Below are 20,934 nucleotides of genomic sequence, written 5' to 3'. Positions count from 1 at the left end.
TTCTTTTCCAGCCCAAATTCTAAAAGAGACCTCCTTTCATTCTCTTCTAGTCCTTTTATAATGTGTCTCTAAATCATATATTCCTTTGAAGTTTATGGTGCTCTATCCTCTAGATAGAGCCACCTAGCCACCCACTAGACCTAATTTTTGTTCTTTGCTGGCTGATCTATCTTGAATCAAGGTTAGAGGGTGGAAATATTGATTGAGGGAAAATTATTACCCCCTGGGTTCACAGAAGGTAAGGGCTCTACTCATATGAAAGTTGAAGGAGCAGATGATTTTTCTGTTAAATTAACCACTTCCAATACACCCTCTCTACCCACTACTTGCTATATGGGAAATATTGGGAAGAATTTTGTAACACAATAGACTTTACTAACCTATCTATAAAGAACTAGGAAAAAAACTATCAGAATCATTGAACATACAGTAATATCTCACATAAAGCTTGAAACATTAAAAATAATTTTTTGAGAGAGATAATATATCAATCTGAAGAATCTAATTGTATTGTGAATACTTGCCACACATATCTTTCAGCTCATAGCAAAGGTTAATCTTGTCACCTCCAGAGGAGTTGCTAAGCTCATCTCTTTTTGTTATGAGGTTGTTTAGTCATTTCAGTTGTGTCTGACTCTTAATGATCTCCTTTATAAGGCAGTGGTAAGTGGTTTGCCCAGGGTTCAAGTTAGTAAGTATCTAAGGTTAGACATGAACTCAGGAAGATGAGTCTTCCTGATTCTAAGCCCAGTGCTCTATCTACTGTGCCAGCTACTTGCAAGTTTATCAACAAATTAGGAAAAAAAGAGAGCCAGAAGAATGAGAAAAAAAGTTTTTGGTATTTTATTTTTGCAATCTCTTTCTTATATCTACAATATCTAATTTTCCATAGAGAAAAAGCAAATCTTGCAATTACCCTCTGCAATGACAGGGAAGAGATTATGGCCCATGCTGCTTTCATTGACTATCCCAATTGGGATATTGTCAAACAAGATGAGTGGGTAAACCTCTTTCGCGAACTTGACAGTGAACTCCCATGCACAGTAAGTAATCATATGGTCTTTTCAAACTAATGCTTTTAATGACAGAAATTTTTGTGAGAAAGGGTTACAATTCATATGGTCTTTCTTAATTTTAAATCTCAAATTTTAAACTCTTCAAAGTATTGTTTAGAAAGCATGGAAAAAATTTGCATTGAAAGCAAAATCATTAGAGGAAGAAAAATGGGTAAAACATAAGAGAGAGAGAGAGTTGAGGAGATAAAAAGAACAGGCAGTAGCAAATTAACTTTCACATAGAAGGTGGCAAATGTCTGTGGAATACACTATGATCACTGTGGGAATGTTACAAACAAGGACATGGAAACACAAAACAAAACAGGAATCAGAATTTAGAATTTTTCAAATTTCTATCAATTGTTTGGGGTTTTTTTTGGCAAGGCAATGGGGATAAGTAACTTGCCCAGGGTCATACAGCTAAGTAAGTATTAAGTTTCTGAGGTCAGATTTGAACTCAAGTCCTCCTGACTCCAGGGCTAAAACTCTATCCACTATGCCACCTAGCTGTCCCCCTCTACCAATTAACAAACTTTTTGTTCCACTTTTATACCTACCTTGGCCTTTCAAGTTTCTTTTAAAAAAAATTTATTTAAGGCAATGAGGTTAAGTGACTTTCCCAAGGTCCCACAGTTAGGCTATTAAGTGTCTGAGACTGCATTTGAACTCAGGCACTCCTGACTCCAGAGCTGGTGCTCTATCCACTGTGCCACCTAGCTGCCTGCCTTTCAAGTTTCTTGAAAACTTAATGGTAGGCATCCTCTGAGGCAACTATCACACTGTAAGGTCAAGTCCCCAGAGCATGACCACAGACAGTGTGGAATGTTTTTTATGATAATAATGCTAATGAATCTTCAATGTTGTACTTTCTGCTGTAACTATTTAAATTACTAATTGATCGTTTATACTTAATTAGCATTTAGAAGATGTATGTACCAAGGGGTCATAGTAAAAATAGTTGATGCAAAAGACACACTCCCATCTCATCACATCCCCCAAATTCTGAGATTCACTCTCTTACAAATACCTACAGAGCCTTGGATAACAGGAGTTTAAGCTTAGAGAGCACACATCTTAGCAAGGATGCAGTTTTCTGCTATGTCCAGTCTGGTTCACTGCTGCTCAGTGTTCTAGTGATGCTGTTAGGATGCCAATGGGAAGATGGGTAACCCCCTGAAACTCTAAAGTTTTCTAGATCTTTCTCCATTCAAATTAAGGAGGCAGGAGGCCCAGACTGAAGCTGAAACATAGTTCTCAAATATACTAGTGATTTCCTCAGAGCAAAACTAAATCTTCCCTTAGGGTTACAGGGGTACCCCCAAGAGAGTAGTAGGGATACATCTTTAATGCTCTAGGCTCAAACCCTGATCCTGTAATGTCTTGTTTCACCCCCCAAATATTTTCCCAATTAGTACTCCAATAGTATTTTACCAATTAACATCAATTAGATTTTACAAAGGAATATTTCCTAAGAAAATATAGCAAAACAGAAGTAAAAACTATTTCCTAGAACGCAGAACACAGGACAGTCTCCCCTATTCTACCTTGGTCCCTAGGGACACTGGGCTCAAACTTAAAGCAATTTATACAAAGTCTTCACTTCCATCAGAGTCACTTCCAAAGGCAGTCCAGTCAGTAGATGATATTGCTCCAGAAAGTGATCTCTAGGCCACAGGAACTGATTCAGCTAGTCAATAGACATTATTAAATTCTTACTGAGTACTTGATGCTGTACTAAGCAAGAGGGGAATACAAAAAGAAACAAGAGACAATCCTTGCTCTCAAGGAGCCCACAACCTGCTGAGGTTTATCTGGCAGGTTGCTTCTAAGGGCTATGTTTGTTACAAACTTTAGCATGCATTCCTTTACCTGGAAATTTTGCTAGGCCTAGTCTGTTCTATCTACAACAGTAAGAGAAGGGAAAATAGGCACAACAAAGACAGAAACAATAGGGCCATGCCATGTGCTCATGGTTTCATGTCAGTCTGGGTGGGGACAGTGCTCATTCCATTGCCCCATGCTGTCTCCCCTTCCTCCTCCTCCTACTTATATAAAGAGTCTGGGGTCTTATGGAGCTCTATATTACTAAGTTGGGAATATTTGATAAGATTAAATGTGCTTTCCTTTTCAGGAATATGTATTTCAAAAATACCAAAACTTTAAGGTAGAGGAATACACATTTAATTGTGGAATTTGGAGCAAGATGGTAGCAAAATTAGTTTGACAGATAATGCTCTTCGCTCCTGCTCTCCCCTCCTCTATACCTCCTGTCTGCAGCCCCACCCCCTTTCTCCCACCCTGACCCAAAACAATATAACTTGGAAGATGGTTTACTCATAGCCACATTTAAGTTCTAAAGTTAGGGTTTTTGTGAGACTAAGCTCATTAAATCCGGAACCAGATTGGATTTGGATCCCAGCTCTGCTCCTCATGATTTGTCTGACTTTAGCTAAGTTGCATAATTGTTCTTAGTTTCCACATCTGTAAAATAAAAGGACTGTACAAGATGATTTCTAAGGTCCCTGACATCCCTAAATCCTATGATTCTATATTCCAAAACACAACTACCCAGGAGTGGCTTATATTTTTTTAGTTAGCAAATGAAATTGCATTATTATTCAGTTTCCAGCCTTCTAAGGGCCCTTTGCTTCTAGGGAAAAATCACATTCAGGACTGATATATCTTTTGAGCTCATGACTCTATTTTTAAATTCCTATGATAGAACATATCATGCTTTGTGTTTCTGAAACAATGTCACATTATCATTTTATGTATGGAGATGCTAAGGTGCTGAAAAGTGAAATGAATTGCCCAAGGCTAAGTAATATGAAGAAATCAAATCCCTGAAGAAATTAGAAATGTAGGCAGGTCAGTGATAGACATATAATGCTTATATCACTACACCACTTTATATTGTCACAGTTTACTGTATTTATGAAGTTTCACTTTAGGTTGGGGGGCACTATGTTGTATAGGCTTAGAGATCCAGAAATCCTCACAATCATGGGATAGTTAAATTACTTATTTGGGAGTTTTCTTAAAAATCTTCATGAGATCAGACTACAAGGGGTTCCAAAAAAACAATACAGGAACAGAAATTATTTTCTGTATAAATGTATATATTCTTTATAATAATTAACCATGAAGTTATAATCTTGGTTCTTGGAGTTTCCCAAGCTTTCTGAATCCAAAGAGTATTCTTTGATTTTGACTTTAGGGATGTTAATAAAAGGAGTCCTTGACTTCATATGGGGCACCTGCTTTCATACTCCAAATTCATAAGAGAATCTTTCTGTTTTATAGCCTGAGTAAAGCAACAGCTGCTGACTTGTGGATGAAGGGAAATAGATTAGTGTTGTGCATTTGGCATAAACACCCCCCAACAAAAGTCTGAGTTAATAATCAATTTTACTCCCCTGCAGGGCCTTCCTTATCTGATAGGCCATTCCTGGGGTCAGGAGGAAGAGCCATATGTGCCAGATATGTTGGCCTCTATCTTTTCCTTATATTATTGAGGTAGAAGACTACAAGTGACTGAATGGGGACAGGAAATATATCAAACATAGTCTGTGGTAACATGGTTTTAGTTGTGATCTTTTGTATGAATAGATCTTTGCATATTATCACATAGATCTGTTTCTTCCTGACTAATACAGAGATAATGTTAATTCAGTCTTAAAGAACCAATTGTTAGAGATTTAATTTTTATAAAAATTTATTTATCCTTGTTCTTTTTGTTCTGTAGCCGCTGAATACATTGTTTATGCATCTTTTTGTGGCTATTGATGAATATGCCATTAGTTGTTGCAAAGAAATTATTGGGTGAGTTGTTGTGCCATTGCAGCTAGATAAACTTGTATGGATATCAGTTCACTTCAAAAACTGAACTATGCAAATATTGAAATAATAAGAAAAGGGAATACCAGGTAATTCATAAAATTTATTTAAAATTCTGTTATTTATATTTAATTTTAATTTATTTAAAATTTACTTTTATACTTAAAATAGGATATTGATATTTTGAAGAGGAAATAACACATTTCTTGAATTTTTTCTTATAATGAAATATTATACAACATCTTTAGGTGGTTACTATTTGAGGCATACATGTCAGTGCAGGCATTTGGACAAATTGATTTTAGAGGGATGAAACAGGAGAGGAAGATTGTGCCTTAAAATGCATGACTGAACATGAAGCCTAACAAGCTGGAGAGGTTTTTAAAAATCACTTTTCCCCCAAGGTTATTTTCTGAAATATCTATTAACACAACAGACTACAAAGGTTTGCAAGTAATCTGAAGTACCAGTTAGTGTGCAACACAGAGATAGAAGTGTGCTCAGTCTTTAGCAGCTTGCAGAGACAGTGAATCACATTTAATGGTGATGTCCTCAGTCTTCAAGTTACTTTGTAATATCAAACCAGACCATCCAGATGCCAGGTCAAGGGTTAATATGAGCAGAAATCTGTTGTGTTGAGCTAAAGGGACTTCTTTTATTCCTTTGCCTCTGTGAAGGTGATTTAAAAGTAAATATAGGAAACGAAAAGGTAATCAAGAGATTAGAGAAAAATGTAAGAAAGAAAGAAAGTTGCCTTAAAGATTTTTATATCCTCTTCTGAATAGGGAGTAGCTATTCTGCTTGCATTTGTGACACTAAGAGACTATTTCATTAAGATTTTTGCTTATGAAATTACTTTATTTTTAAATATTTTCCTCCTTAGGACAGTTTTCAAGGCAGTGCCAGATCTTCACTTCATATTTCTCACAATTCCATCCTACATGAGTTTAGGTAAGATTTTTGTATTCACATTTTAGCCTCAGTATTTTCATTATGATAAAATGACTACTTGTCACATACTCCAAGTATGTTTCTCTAGAATGTGTTAAACATTCCTCAGATCTCTAAATGCATACAATATAGAGTTGTTTTTGAAAGGTCAAACGGTACAGATTCAAAAGTATTTTTTTCTTATACACTGCTGCTTATGTTTTAATATTGCTACAGGAGAAAAAAAGTTAAAATGCCAACTTTATGCTTGTGATCTAGGTACGACTTTAATAACCATTTTTGAGCCTTTTGGGATAGTTCCAAGTTTTAACTATAATGAAGAATTTTCTGTGCATGTGTGTCACAGACACCGCCACTGCCCTCAACTATACATTCGTCAAGCCAGGTAATGTGATAATGATCTTTTGTTTTCGGAAGACAATTATCCTGGTAGTCGAACATTAATAAAGGACCTACTAAGTCCTGGAGTCTTAAAAGAGGCAAAAGACATTCTCTGTCCTCAAGAAACTCACAGTCTAATGGGGGAGGTATCAAGTAAAAATAAATATAAATAATCTGTGCAGAGGATAAATGGGAAATAATTAACAGAAGGAGGGCACTAGAAAGGGGGGTGTCAGGAAAGGCTTCCTGCAGAAGATGGGATTTAAGTTGAGAGTCAAATGAAGCCAGAGAAGCCAAGAGGCAGAGAGGAGAAAGGGTCTTTCAGGGATGGGGGCAGCCAGAGGAGGTGCCTAGAGCTGATAAATGAAATATCTTTTTCTTTGAACAGCCAGGAGGACAGTGTAAGAAGACTGAAAAGGTGCTGGTGGTGGGAAGGGGAGAAGGTTGTGAAGAGCTTAGAATACCAAACAGAGAATTTTGTGTTTGATCTTGGAGGTGATAAGGAGCCACCATAGTTTAGTATAATAGGGAAGTGACAGAGCTGGACCATGTTTAAGGAAAATTACTTTGGTGGCTGAATGAAGGATGGATTAGAGTAGGAAGTGACTTTAGCAGGCAGACCTATCAGTGGGTAAATTCAGTTATCAAGGTGTGAGATGATGAGGGCCTTCACCAGGGTGTTCAAGAGAGGTTGCAAAAGTGAAATTGAGAGGCATTATCAAGATTGGCTAGGGGGAAGGGGGTGAGATAATTAGAATAACATTTAGATCACTAACTTGAGTTACTTAGAAGATGGTAATGCCCTTGACAGTAGTAGGGAAATTTGGATGAGGGGAGGATTTAGGGGGAAAGATCATGATTTCAGTGTTGGACATGTAGAGTTTAAGATGTCTATTGGACATTCAATTCAAGATATCTAAAAAAGTCATGGGGATATTGAGCTACCTTATTGACACTCTGTGTGGATCACCAATTCCCATTGTTGAGAATGCTTCAAGGAACTGTGATTTTGTAGGTAAGGTTGTTTCTCTATTGGCAGAAAATTATCATTTGACAGAAAATTCAGTTCTTTGGCAAATGATGTTTATGAATTTCAGTGAAAGAAAAGATTCATTATCTCATAGTCAACTTGTTCAATGGTGAGGCTCTTGTTTTTTAGCTAGGGTAGTTTCTGATGAAGTCTTCATAACTTGATAGGAACTATTAGGACTTGATCACTGGTATAGCTTCTGTAACCCAGAGTCAACTTCATGTCTCACTGAAACACTGGGTTGGTACTATATTCAAGGCCAGTGATTTTATATTAAATGCCTTAAGTCTTCTGAGCATAAAAGGTCTACTTCTACAATATTTATCCTATCCATTCCCTTCTTTCCACTGTCCTGGCCACTATCCTAGTTTGGACTCTCTTCACCTTTTACCATTAACTTTGTTATAGTCTTACTGTTGATCTCTTTGTTTACAATCTCTACCCTCTTCAATCTTTTTTGCACGTAGCTACCAAATTGATATTTTAATTAAATTACTCTCCTGTTCAAGAAGCATCAGTGACTTCCTATTATCTCTGTAATAAAGACAAGCTGCTAAATATAAACTCTTCTGTTTGGTATTAAAAGCCCTTTACAATCTGGCCCCAGCCTATCTTTCCAGACTGATTTCAATATTATTTTCCCTCACACATTCTATATTTCCAGCTAAATTGATCCCCTTTCTATTTTCTATGCATGACATCCTATTTCTTGCCTCCCTGCCCTTGCACTGGTTGTCTCCCATGGCTGAATGTTCTCCTTCCCTTACCATTGATTTTAGAAAATTCTAGATTCCTTCAAGTTTCATTTTAGAGACCTTCAAGAAGCCTTTCCTGATTCCCTGAGTAGATTCTCATGGTGTTCTGCACTTTCTTCCATTTATCATCACAAGACTCTTGACTTGGTCTCTTTTCAGTTTGGGAGCTTGTGCTCCTCTGACATAGCCTTTGAGAACCTAGTTTCACCAGGACATTAGCACTGGAAACAGGCTTTAGTAGATAATATTGTAAATTAGACATTCAATTAAAACAAGGATAATAAGTAGTTCTGGAGGGGATGAAGTGATCTAGAAGTAATATTCTAACTTAAATGATTGGGAATCTGAGACCCAAGATGGTGAGTTGTCTGTCTTAAGTCACATAGCTATGTTAAAATTTGAACACAGGTCTTTAAGATTCCATGTTTAGTACTCAACATTGTACCATATTTTGTTTTTATTTCCTACTGACTTATCTGTGAACATGTTATTTTTGTTTCCAGTAGAATATAAGCTCCTGAGGGCAGGGGCAGTTTTGTTTTTGTCTTTGTATCTCTAGACTCTAATGAAGTACCTGGGACATACTGAATCGTCAAATGAATTAAATCATTAAAAAATAATCAATCCCTAGAATCATTCCAGGTGAAATTCCTCCAACTCTTCTTTATCATATAAATTGCAGAACTTTAAGTCTAATTAATTTTCTTGCCTTTGCTTGACAAAAACATTTTTTGTATTTTCTGTATTTGAATTAGAATTGAAACAGGATCTGTCTTATATTTCTAATTGTATCCCCATTGCATACTTAGCACATAAGTGTGAAATAAATAACTTCCTTCATCCTTTCATTAGGGTGAATTTTCTCTTCAATGATAGAGATTGCAACCCTTTTGACCCTTTTAATCCAGGTCAACAACTGTGTTAGTACCCCAGTTTGGGGGACCCAAAATTTCATTACCTGTGGTCTACTCATGTGGTGATAATACCTCTTTGCCCTAAAATTGGTCTAGTCTTTGTATGACAGAACCATGCTTCTTTGGTGTCTCTTGACTTGGTCTCTTTTCAGTTTGGAATCCTGTGCTTCTCTGACATAACCTTTGCAAACCTAGTTTAGTAGATGATATTGTAAATTAGACATTCAATTAAAGCAAATTAAAACAAAGTCAAGGGGTGGCAGCTAGGTGGTGCAGTGGATAGAACATTAATCTCTGAAGTTAGGAGGATCTGAGTTCAAATCCAGCCTCAGACACTTAATTCCCAGCTGTGTGGCCATGGGCAAGTCACTTAACTGCATTGCTTTAAATAAATAAAATCAAATAACTTCATTTCTTCATCAACTATTTGTTATATATCTAAGGTAAGCAAAATACTTGCAGGAATTACAAATGTAATAAGTCAGTTTCCCCAGTCACAGAGAGATGATAATTTAATTATTTAAGTGGGGTACAAAATGCAAATACCATTAAAGAGATTACAGAAAGGACACAGGTAACCCATGAAAAATCAGAAGGTGACTGCAGTTGAGAGTGAGAGTGAGAGCTGTTGATAGACTAGCTCCATTTTCTTAAATCCTGGACACAAAATCTCAGCAAGAACTGACTTACAACTCTGGAATTAAGCAGAATTGTAGAAAACAAAAAGATCCAGTGGAGACTCCAGGATTCAAAAATTAATAAGAAATACAAGTGTAATACAAGTGTAATGAGGGTAATCCCTACACTCCCCAATGCCAGACTCCATTTACTAGACTGAACCTCTGCTCTGGTATCTTTTTTAAGTCTCCAATTTCAGACTTCTTACTAATGGATATATACAACCAGATGTTTCCCTGTTACTGGCAGTTATCAGCAGGAAGGGCTAGCTGTTCAGTAATTTTTAAAAGGAGCTATAACTTTCCTTCTCTTTTTTTGAACATAGAATTCTCTTAGCTGTCTCTTAGACTTCCATTGGAAGGGAGAAAAGTGAGAAATCAGAGGGTACCAGGGCTCAATCATAACTCTATGGAAAGTGCCCCAGTCTAGCATATAGGACAATTCCCATGATTATTCCATTTACATATAATTTTTCAACATCAGAGAATAACTGTACATTAATTATAGAACTACATATAAAGAGAAGTCTAAAATGTTGTATATAGTTCAAGGAAGGGAATATAAGTTGTGATTTGGAGGATATATAAAAACAGTAAAAGTTTCCTGTAGTGGACAGAGTATTTTAGACTTTAGGGAAATAAATAGTTTAGGTGAGACATTCCTGTCTATAGGTTTTAACAGTAAAATGTGGGGGGGTAGGGTGGTATTGAAAACACTGAGAGCTCTAATATATAATACATAAGTGGATTAGGAAATTGCAAACATGAAGTATCAGAGGGAAGATCACTATTTATTGTATGGATCAGGAAAGTTTCCTGGAGGAGGGAGAATTCAAATTAAATTTTAAAGGATGTGTAGGAAGCTAAATAGGAGGAGGCAGAGCACCCCAGGATAAAGGAATTGCCTAAACAAAAAAGCAAATCAGGGCAGAATTTCTGAATGATATTGAGTAGGTGGGTTTAGGGGTGGGCAAGGTAGAGAATTTCATTTGACTAGTCTCACAGTAAGAAAGCTAATGATTTAAGACTGAGAGGTTGTGAGGCACTACATTATGGAGAACCTTGAATGCCAGGCAGAGAAATACCATCCCACTCAAGCTACTACTATGTGTCTCCCTTTTACAGCCAAACTTCTAGAAAAAGCTGTCTATTTCAGTTACTTCTCTGTTTCCTTTATTCACATTTCTCAACCTCTTGAAAATTTAACTTCAAATTTCAACTGAACTGCTTTCTCCAAAGATACCTTTGACTTCTTGTTTGTTAAATTTGATGGAGTTTTTTTTTCCTCTTATTTCTTCTCTTGACTTCTCTGCAACATGCAACAATGTTCATCACCTCGTCTTCTAAATACTTCCTTCTCTCTGTGGTATGCATCCTTCTCTCTGAGGACAAAGACAGACTTCAAAATCTCCTCTTCTACCTATCTTATCACTCCTTAGATTCCTTTGTAGGGTTATCATCCATGTACCACCCCTAAGTATGATCATACTGCTACCACTTCCTATGAGTTTCAACATCATTTCTATGCAGATGATTCCCAAATTTCTAGCTCTAGCCTAAGCTTCAAGTCTGGTATCTAGGCTTCCATTTCCAGTTGCCTATTAGACATTTCAAACTTGGTGTCCCAAGGCTATCTCAGATGCAGTATGTTCAAAACAGAATTTAACACTTTCCCCTATAAGACTTACTCTCTTCCACATTTTGATATTTCTGTCATTGGCATCACAATCCTTTCAGGTTAGCCCTAACCCCTCATTTCCCCCTCATCCCACAAATTCAATAAATCACCTAACTCTACACAATGTCTTTCCTCATGTTTACCACCCTAGTTTAGGGTCTCATCATTCTTAATCTGGGATATTAAAATGGCCTCCAGATATTGGTCCCTCTCTTTCAAGTCTCTCTCTTCTCCAGTCTATCTTCCACATAACAACCAAATTACTTTTTTTACAGCACAATTATTCATATATGATGTGCAGAACATGTCATTTCACTACTGAACAAACTCTAATGGCTCTCTATACCTTTATAGATATCTTCACTAATTGAATGAAAACTTTCAGGAAAAAGGATTATTTATTTTTTTGCTTTTGTATCCTCAACTCTTAGAATAGTACCTGGCACTTAGTAAATGCATATTAAATACTTATTAATTGGTTACTTGTTAGGTACCAGGTAGTCTCTTGAACATAGATTGGATTCAGAGGAACTGGAATCAAATCTAGGCTCTGCCATTTACAAATTGTATGACCCTTGGGCAAGGGGATTTCCTTGAATTTATTATTCCTTTTCTAAAAAATAAAAGGTTTGAATTATACAACTTTTGAGATCCCTTTCATCGTTAAATCTGTGATATCATGATCCTCTGTCATAGTGTTTCTGCTCTATTTGGAAAGTCTTCAGGACTAGTACCTTCACAGATTATGCTCTAATAGTATATTATGCTACAAATTTATTCTGACCATTGAAAAATGCATAATTAAATGCAACATATATAATTGAGGCAGATCACATGAGATGTTCTTCCTATATAATTCTTCTAGCATTCTTGGGGCAGTCTAGCACCTAGGATCAGATTTAGGTTGGGAACCACAAGATAAAAGGTCACATGAATTGTTCCTTTGGAGACAATACCTATCATAAAGTCTTACATGTCCCTTTTAGTAGCATTCCTAGATTACAAGCAAGGCAGAATCATCTGATTGAATTTTTCCCAGTATAATATTATAATGCTTTATAATGCATATAGTTGGCACATATTTGTTGAGTGAATGCATGCACTTGCCTTACTGAATTAATGAGTCTATCCCAATTTCAATCAAGAATTGCCAAAAACATGAAGCTGTGCCAATAATGAAAGAGATTTTTAAAAATTGTCACTTTAATCATGATAACATTATAGTCTAATTTCTATTTCCCTATTTTGAAAATTTTTTTTAAATGTCATTGTCTTTTTTTGTTTTTGTTTTGTTTTGTTTTTTTAGATCCCTGTCTTTAGAGTGAAAGGACAAAAAAAGGACACGGCATACTTCAGGATCTCTTCTGATATTATAAAGCTTTTTAGAGAAATATATTTCTTGTAAAATGTATTCCTTGTTAACAATATGAGTTTTTTCTTAGATTTCAATATTTAAGTGCTAAATTCATTTAGAAAAATATTGATTTTATTTTCTAGTTTCCTTATGAAATATGTTTCAAATTTTATGTGAATGGTCTGTTACTTTTTAATTTTTAAATTTAGTATTTTATTTTCCCCAGTTACATATAAAAACAATTTTTAACATTTATTTAAAAAATTTTTGCTACTTTTTATAGCACAAAACAAAGTCTTTAATCTTGCCAAAATTCTCTGAAAAAATTTTAAGTCATGACTAAATGTATTTCAGAACATAAATATAATGGAATATAACTATATTATAAGAAAGAAAGAAAATGATGAATACGGAGAAGCATGGAAAGACATATAAATTGATGTAAAGTGGCATAATGGAAAGGATGGTGACAATATATACAATGACTTCAACATGGAAGTAGAAAGAACAACAATGGAAACAAAAACAGCAAACAATACTATAAAATTATGATGACCAAACTTGACCCCAAAGAAGGATTATTAAGAGAAAAGTCCTATCCTCTTTAGAAGTGAGCCCTTTGTTATTTTGATATATCACTTTTTCCATTTTAGTGGTTAGTTATTAATTCATTTTCCTCTTTTCATTCTTTTTTATAAGGAATGGTGCTCTGAGAAGAGAAGGGGGAAAATACATTCAGAAATATAGATGATGCAAGAAAAGAAACAGGCCATAAAAGTTTTTATTTGTTAAAAATATTCCTTTCTTATTGTGTACCTGGTCTATAAATTGAATATCTTAAACATAGTCTAAAAAACAGAAGGAAATTCCTGTTTTTTAGTATAGTAGTTTGGATTCATGACTCAGCAAAGCCTGCTCACCTCATAACGAAGAGGAAAAATAAAGAGATGTCATAGAGTATGATGTCGTATTTTAATTTGTCAGAAGATTGCTAGTATTTATTTAGCACTGAATATCTTTTTTAGTTAATTTCAGGAAACTTTTTTGAAAAATCATAGCCAAAAAAGTAATTACTTGAAAATTTTTAATACTGTGAAAATTGAAAAAGGTAGTGTGATTTAGGAGACAAGTCAATAGATAGAGATGTCTGTCAAGAGTTGGACTTCCAGTTCTAACAATTATCACCTGTGTGATCTTGGGCAAATTCTTTCAGCTCACTGACTTTGCTTTACTCATATCTATAAAAAGGGGGCTTCAACTTCATAATCTGTATGGCAGTAAAATGGGGTGAAGAGGCAGCAAATGAGGTAGAGCCTCACCTTGCCTCTGATTGCAACCTTCACTGCACATTCCTGTTGTAAGGTACCTTTCAGTTCTACAACTATAATTCTACAAACACAGTAGATAAATATTTTAAAAAGCTCAATAAAGTTATTTGGGGGATTAGATGGTGTGGAGCCTGAGCTGAGGCTGGAAGACCTAAATTCAAATTTAATCTCAATCACTTATTATCTTTCTTACCTTGGTCAAGGCACTTAACCCTGTTTACCTCTCAGTTTCCTCATCTGTAAATTGAGCTTGGAAATGGCAAACCACTCTAGTATCTTTACCAAGAAAATACCAAATGGGTCACAAAGACTGAAAAACAGCAAAATATTTAGTTTTGGGGGGGAAAGTTTTATCCACTAGAGGTCAGAAGAGATCTTGCAAAGAAGAAAGTGTATTGTTTTATGTGAGCCACACATTACCCCAGCTAATTTGCAATTAAAAAACTCCGGTTCTAAAATTAAAAAAAAAAAAATTTCAAAAACACTTCTGTCAAAATGGTATTATAAGCTTTCCCAAAGAAAAGTAATAGTATTAGGGCAATTCCTTTCATTTGTATAAATGTTTTTCATGAGGCTTAATATTTGACCAAGGCAGAGCATAGTTCTTAACACTACTCAATCTGCTCTGTTGGTATTTTCTTTATTTTTCATGTTTTGTTCATTTTTTTTAATTCAAAGACTAACATTTCAAATTTTTTTTTTTTTGGTTTTAGGTTTTTGCAAGGCAAATGGGGTTAAGTGGCTTGCCCAAGGCCACACAGCTAGGTAATTATTAAGTGTTTGAGACCGAATTTGAACCCAGGTACTCCTGACTCCAGGGCTGGTGCTTTATCCACCATTTCAAATTTTAAAAGCTGCCCTTAATGAATTCAGAGAATCGATTATTCAAAAAATACTTTTAAAATATGTGCATATAATTATAAATCTTTTTCTGGAGCTGAAATATATAATCCAGTAGATGACTTTTTTGCCTTAAATATGGAATCTGAATAAGAGGTGGCCCTGCTACTTACTCTGTGGTTTTTGGATTGCTCTTAGGCCCTTTGAATCTTGACCTTCCACCTTGTGTGTTTACCCTTTCTTTCCTGCCCCCCCCCACTTATTTGCTGAATTTGAGACTAGAAAACCTTGTAGAAATGAACTAGCTGACTTTATTTGAGCAAAGTTAGAACTATGTTATTTCTTAAGAATTATAGGAATGTGATGACTCCATAAGGGTCCTGGGGATAACAAAGCAGACAGAACAGAAATATATGCATATATATATAATATTATATATATATATATATATATACATACATACATGTTTGTGTAAATTACCTGAGTATGTATGTAAATTTTGTCGGAATAATTCTATAGTGATATGTGGTATATGGTGTGTTTGTGTGTGTGTGTGTGTGTGTGTGTGTGTCTGTCTGTCTGTCTGTCTGTATATATGTATGTTTGTGAAATCTTTGAATTGGCTAGCGGCTTTCTAAAATTCAAAGACTGAAAATTCATTATTTTTCTTCTAATGTTCATTAAGTGTAAGAAGACTGTTTCTTTTTGCAAAGGAAGTAACAGATCCCAGATTTCTAAACAGAATAATATTTTGAAAAGGGGTTATGTGTGAGGGTGTGTATATGTGTGTGTACAAGTATGTGAAGAGAGAGAATAAGAAAGAGAAAGGGATTCCAGATGACCCCTTAAAATTCAAAGTACTGCCTTTCATAAAATTCATACACTTTCTTAAGCATAAAGGTTTGCTTAAACATTTCAATGAATGTTAAAAAGTACAAGTTGTCTCTAAATGATCTGTAGTTCCCTGTAATAAAAATGAGTTAAATTCAGATAGCTTAGTACTGTTAAAAAACATTTAAAATTAACTAGAAGATATTAGATTCTGCAAATTCATCTCCCATTGAAATGTGTAATTAATTGTTATTTTCCACTCAGAGAATTATGCAATTGCCATTGAATAATTGTCATAATCATCATCAAAACACTAATGAAAAGCTAAATGTATTCCTGCCTTGGTTGGGTAAAATGTGGTCCCTGCCTTAGGAATAATGACATAGAAGTAGATGTGCATTTTAAATGAACTGAGAAATGATTTTTGAGAATCTGTGTTTTGCTTCTTCGGGGCTGGAATTTTTTCTATGTCATTTGAGAATACGGGAGGCTGATGTCATATATTACCATTAGCAGTTGAGGCTGATGCAACATCATAAATTATCAATTACCCAAAGGAATGCATTTCCAGGGTAAGTTCCTCTTTATCCATTTTGGGCAAGGGCCTAAGGGAAAGAATCTTCAAAACTCATTTATTTGATTCTTTTGTTTTTTTTTACCTGTCCTTAAAGACTTAGTTTAGAGACATGATTCCAGATTACATGGCCTGGCAAGTACTTCTCAAACTCTGACTTTATCCCAAATCTTTATTGTTGATTTATATGTTCACATATATTTTCTGTGAATATCATAAAAATAAGAATTCTGAGTTGATTTTGGTATTCACTCTATATTTTCTTTAAAAGCTTTTAAAGTAATTGTGATATGAAGTTAATTTTTCTTTATCATTAAATTAATATTGTCTATCAATGAATATTGATGTAACTCTTTATCTTTTTTTCCCAAATGACTGAAAATGATTTTATAAACCATTTTTCTTATCCTTGCAAATTTTCAGTGTCATTATGGGTCCTTTTCACAGTGAAAATCACCCATTTGAACAACCCTTATATAATATCCAAATAGAGAAAAGAAAAAATGGTTTCTTATTTAGAGGTGGCAGATTTTCTGGGCTCACATTTCTCTTATCATTGTTTCGCCTCAACTGAAGAATGGTGGTGTTGATAATTTCCTTGCTTTCTGACTGGTTATTTTATCTGATCTTTGTATATGAAATGTAGGGTATAGAGTAGTAAATTTGGGTAATGTTTTTGTTCTCAGATATTTTTTCAGTTTCTGTTATATTTAAAAATCTGTACGAGGTACAATTGGGGCTATACAAAAAAATCCTCCTGGCCTTTAGAAGCTTATATTCTAATTGTCAGGACAAATTGATATGAGAAGTTATATAAGAAATTAAGAAAAGCACATGGTAGGTAAGTAGTGAAGACAGTGTTACAGGAACTTAAAGAAGGTACCACTGTAGGCTGGAGTAATCAAGATAGTAGTCAAAGAATTCTTTTGGAAGAATTTGGCATTTGAAGGATTGCTAAGAGCAGAATAGGCAGATAGAAAGGAAGGAATGTCAAGTGTGATCCTAAGCTTAGAGGCAGAACCTTATAAGGTAGCCTTTTGGGTGCAAACTTCAGTCTCCTGACCATCTACACAAGTGTGCTACAGTGATTAAGGAATGTCTAAAAAGTACTGCCACCTCTTACTGTCTTGAGCAATAATTAATCAATTAAGCAAGTGTTCATAACACTTTATTAAAATCTCCAGTGCCAAGCACTGGGGACACCAAGGAAAAGTAAAGCCAGTCTCTGCACAGTCAGCTTCTACACAGATCCAACATTCTGTTGGGGGAGAAACTTGTAAAGACATGTTCAAAGCAGATGCAAGGTCACCTAGGTGTGGAAGACACTTGCAGTTGGGGGGAGGTTTCAGCCCTAAGAGACATTTTAGTGGAATTTTGAAGGAAAACAGGGATGCTGAGAGGCTGAGGAGAGGAAGAAGAGCATTGCAGGGATGGGAGGACAGTCAGTAAAAAATGACAAGGGAGAGCAAATGGAACCTGGTGTGTAAGGAGCAGCATCAAGGCCAGAATATGAAAGAAAAGTGAAAAGGTAGAAAGGGACCAGCTTGCAAAGAGCTGTTTAGAATTTACCTTTGAGGTTTTAGGGAGCCCTTGGAGTTTCAGTGGGGTATTCCCTTCAGAGCTGCATTTTGGGCAGGATGGACTGGGATGGAGAGGGACTTGGATCAGGGAATCCTATTAGAAAGTAACTGCTGAGGGGCAGCTAGGTGGTACAGTGGATAGAGCACCAGCCGTGGAGTCAGGAGGACCTGAGTTCAAATGTGACCTCAGACACTTAATTGTCTAGCTGTTTGACCTTGGACAAGTTATTCTTAACCCCATTACCTTAAATAAATAAAAATTGTCATCATCTAGGCTGCAGGTGATCTGGGTCTGAATTAAGGTAGAGGTTTTATGAATGAAGAGAAGGGCATGTTTTGCAAGAGCTATTTTGGAGAAAGAAATGACTAGTTTTGGAAAAAAATTAGATATATGTGAAAAAGATTAATGATGATCCTGAGGTGCTTGGGAGGATGATGGTGCCCTCAGGGAAGCTCAGGAGTGTGTTTGGGAGGGAAAGAAAATGAACCTGATAGGGTCATAGGATATCCTGTTCAAAATGTCTAGGAAGGAGTTAGGCCTCTACTCTGTCAACTCACCTCTTAGGTTCTCTGGAATCCCTTAAAGCTTTCCTCACTCCCCACTTTCTGTAGACAGACTTTTTCTTGTCCCATCCCCAGATGTTAATGCTTTCCCCTTTTATATGATCTTGGTCAACTCTGTATACATCATATACTTTGATATTTGCATATTTCCTCCTCCATTGGAATACATGCTCTTTGAGGGCAGGGACTCCCCCCCTTTTTCAACTAAGCATTTATTGAGTACCTACTTTATGCCAGATACTTTACTAAGGTTTTTAGATATTAATAAGCCCTCAAGGAGCTTACAGTCTAATGGGGGAAGGGGCACATAAAAGGAAGCTGCAAGTGGAATAGCATGGACATCTTAGACGTCTTGTTCTATGGAGTTCAGATGAAGTAGAGTTGCTGGTGGAAAGAGGGGTGAGCTTTTCTTTGTATCCATAGTGCTGAGCAAAGTGATTGACTCACAGTAGGCACTTAATAAGTGTCTCTTGACTGAATATATAGATCTGGCAGGCATTGTGAGAGGCACAGTGGAGAGAGAACCGAATCCAGAGTTAGGAAGACCTGAGTTAAAATCCAGCCTTGGACATTTTACTGGCTTTGTTATTCCGGAGCAAGTCACATAACCTCTTTCTATCTCAGTTTCCTAGTCTGTAATGAAAGGGTATTAATAGCACTTAATCTCCCAGGGTTGTTAAAAGAATGAAGCAAAATATATAAAGTACTTTGTATTCTTTGAAGTATCATCATCATCATCATCATCATCATCATTATTCTCTTCATTATCTGGAAATCATCTATATAAAATAACCAAACCAATGGGAGCAGATGTGATTATCAAGTGAGAAAGAGTATATGGAGAAAAGAGAGTATTAATAATTATCATTTTTAAAGTTCTTTAAAAAAACTCATTTTCCTTCTCATAACCCTGTGAAGTAGGCATTGAAAATATTATTATCCACATTTTACAAATAAGGAAATCAAAATTCAGAGAAATTAAGGGACATATGAAAATCATATTAAAAAGTACCAGAGCTAGGACTTTAATCTGGGTTTCTTGAATACAATATTCTTTTTTGCTGTATCTCAGAGGATCATTGTATACATTAATATATGTAAAGGACTTCGCAGACTTTCAAGAGGTGTCATTTATCATAGGTGATGATAAGATTAGATTGCTATAGAAACGCTAGTAGGTTTGTTCATTTCACATCTATTGGTTTTTCCTTCCAGGTTCATTTATAGCTTCCTTTGGGATTATCTCTAGTTGGTTCTTGAACCATATTTTCATGCAATCTTGTTTTCCCTTCTGCTTTCTTCCATTCTCCTCTACTATAATGTGTTGATAATGATTTGAATCATAAGCAGCATTGCCCTTTGTTATGTTGGTATGCATGGTAAATAATGTCTTCCAACAGAAGCCTTTCTGCATAGATGACTGTTTTGCCTCAATTAAATTCCTATAAAAAGTTTGGTAACCAGAATCAATATCTGTATTTTTGTTCATTTCCTACTTCCCTCAAGTTGACAGCTTATTTAAATAGATAAATTTGTAATTGTATGCAGTCTTTTTTCTATCTTTATCTTTTCTTTTTATTTGTTGGGGAGTTTAGTTTTTACTCCAATCAGTTGATGACCCGTCTTCAGCCAAGTGATTCTAAAATGATTCCTAGTCAGTAACTTTGAGTTTCTTGTCTATTAATAATCAATTTCATTTTTATGATGTTTCTAGTTTTTGTCCCACTTCTCTTTTTTTTTTTGTTTTTTTATATCACCTTGATTTTTCGCTTTATTTGCTTAGACAGCCATCCCTTATAATAAAGACTAATAAAAATAGTGCAGGTCAGCAAAACCAACCAAGATATCAACTATGTTTCATATTATGCTCATAAACCTCTACCTCTACCAAGAAAGGAGAAAGATACATTTTTTTTAACTCTTAACTGAACCCAAGCTTGGTTTTTTAATTATACTGTTTTGATTTTCCTTTTTTTAACTTTCTTTTTCTTTACATTCTTGTAGTCATTATATAATATTGCTTTGCTGATTCTTCATTCTGAATCAGTTCATATAAGTTTTCCCATGCTTCACTGAATTCTTCATACTCATCACTTCTTATTATGCAGTAGTGTTTTATTACATTCATGTGTCAGAATTTATTTATCTATTCCTCAGTCAAGGGGCATCTTTTTTTATTTCTGGTACATTTCTACCACAAAAAGTTATTGTTCTCATCCTGAAAAAATTCGTGATGTAGGGGCAAGTAGGTGGTGCAATGGATAAGAATGATAGAATTGGAGTCAAAAAGGCTCAAATACAAATCTAGTTCTAGATACTTAGAAGCTGTGTAACTTTGGGCAAGTCACTTGACCTCTTTTTTACTTCAATGTCCTCATTTGTAAAATGAAGATGATAGTAGTGCCTGCTTCTCAGAGTTGTTTTGTAAAGAGTAATTTTTTGTAAAGCACTTTGGAATTCTTAAAGTATTCTATCAGTGGGGCAGCTAGGTGGCGTAGTGGATAAAGCACCAGCCTTGGAGTCAGGAGTACCTGGGTTCAAATCCTGATCTCAGACACTTAATAATTACCTAGCTGTGTGGCCTT

At 35.4% G+C, this 20,934-nt stretch overlaps 1 protein-coding gene across 3 annotated transcripts in view; it reads left to right on the top strand.

The window, feature by feature from the left end:
- The window catches only part of CFAP61 (cilia and flagella associated protein 61), a 351,604-nt gene that overhangs the window by 7,219 nt on the left and 323,451 nt on the right, over nucleotides 1-20,934 (top strand). For all 3 annotated transcript variants that reach the window (XM_074209348.1, XM_074209349.1, XM_074209347.1), the window contains exons 3-6: nucleotides 893-1,043; nucleotides 4,801-4,877; nucleotides 5,776-5,843; nucleotides 6,102-6,228. In XM_074209348.1, coding sequence (XP_074065449.1) covers nucleotides 893-1,043; nucleotides 4,801-4,877; nucleotides 5,776-5,843; nucleotides 6,102-6,228 — 423 coding nt within the window. The remainder of the gene's footprint in view (nucleotides 1-892; nucleotides 1,044-4,800; nucleotides 4,878-5,775; nucleotides 5,844-6,101; nucleotides 6,229-20,934) is intronic.

The sequence above is a fragment of the Macrotis lagotis genome, chromosome 1 (assembly GCF_037893015.1).
Source record: "Macrotis lagotis isolate mMagLag1 chromosome 1, bilby.v1.9.chrom.fasta, whole genome shotgun sequence".
Lineage (NCBI taxonomy): Eukaryota > Metazoa > Chordata > Mammalia > Peramelemorphia > Peramelidae > Macrotis > Macrotis lagotis.
Note: the sequence above shows the minus strand (reverse complement) of the source record. Positions and strands in the feature narration are given on the sequence as shown.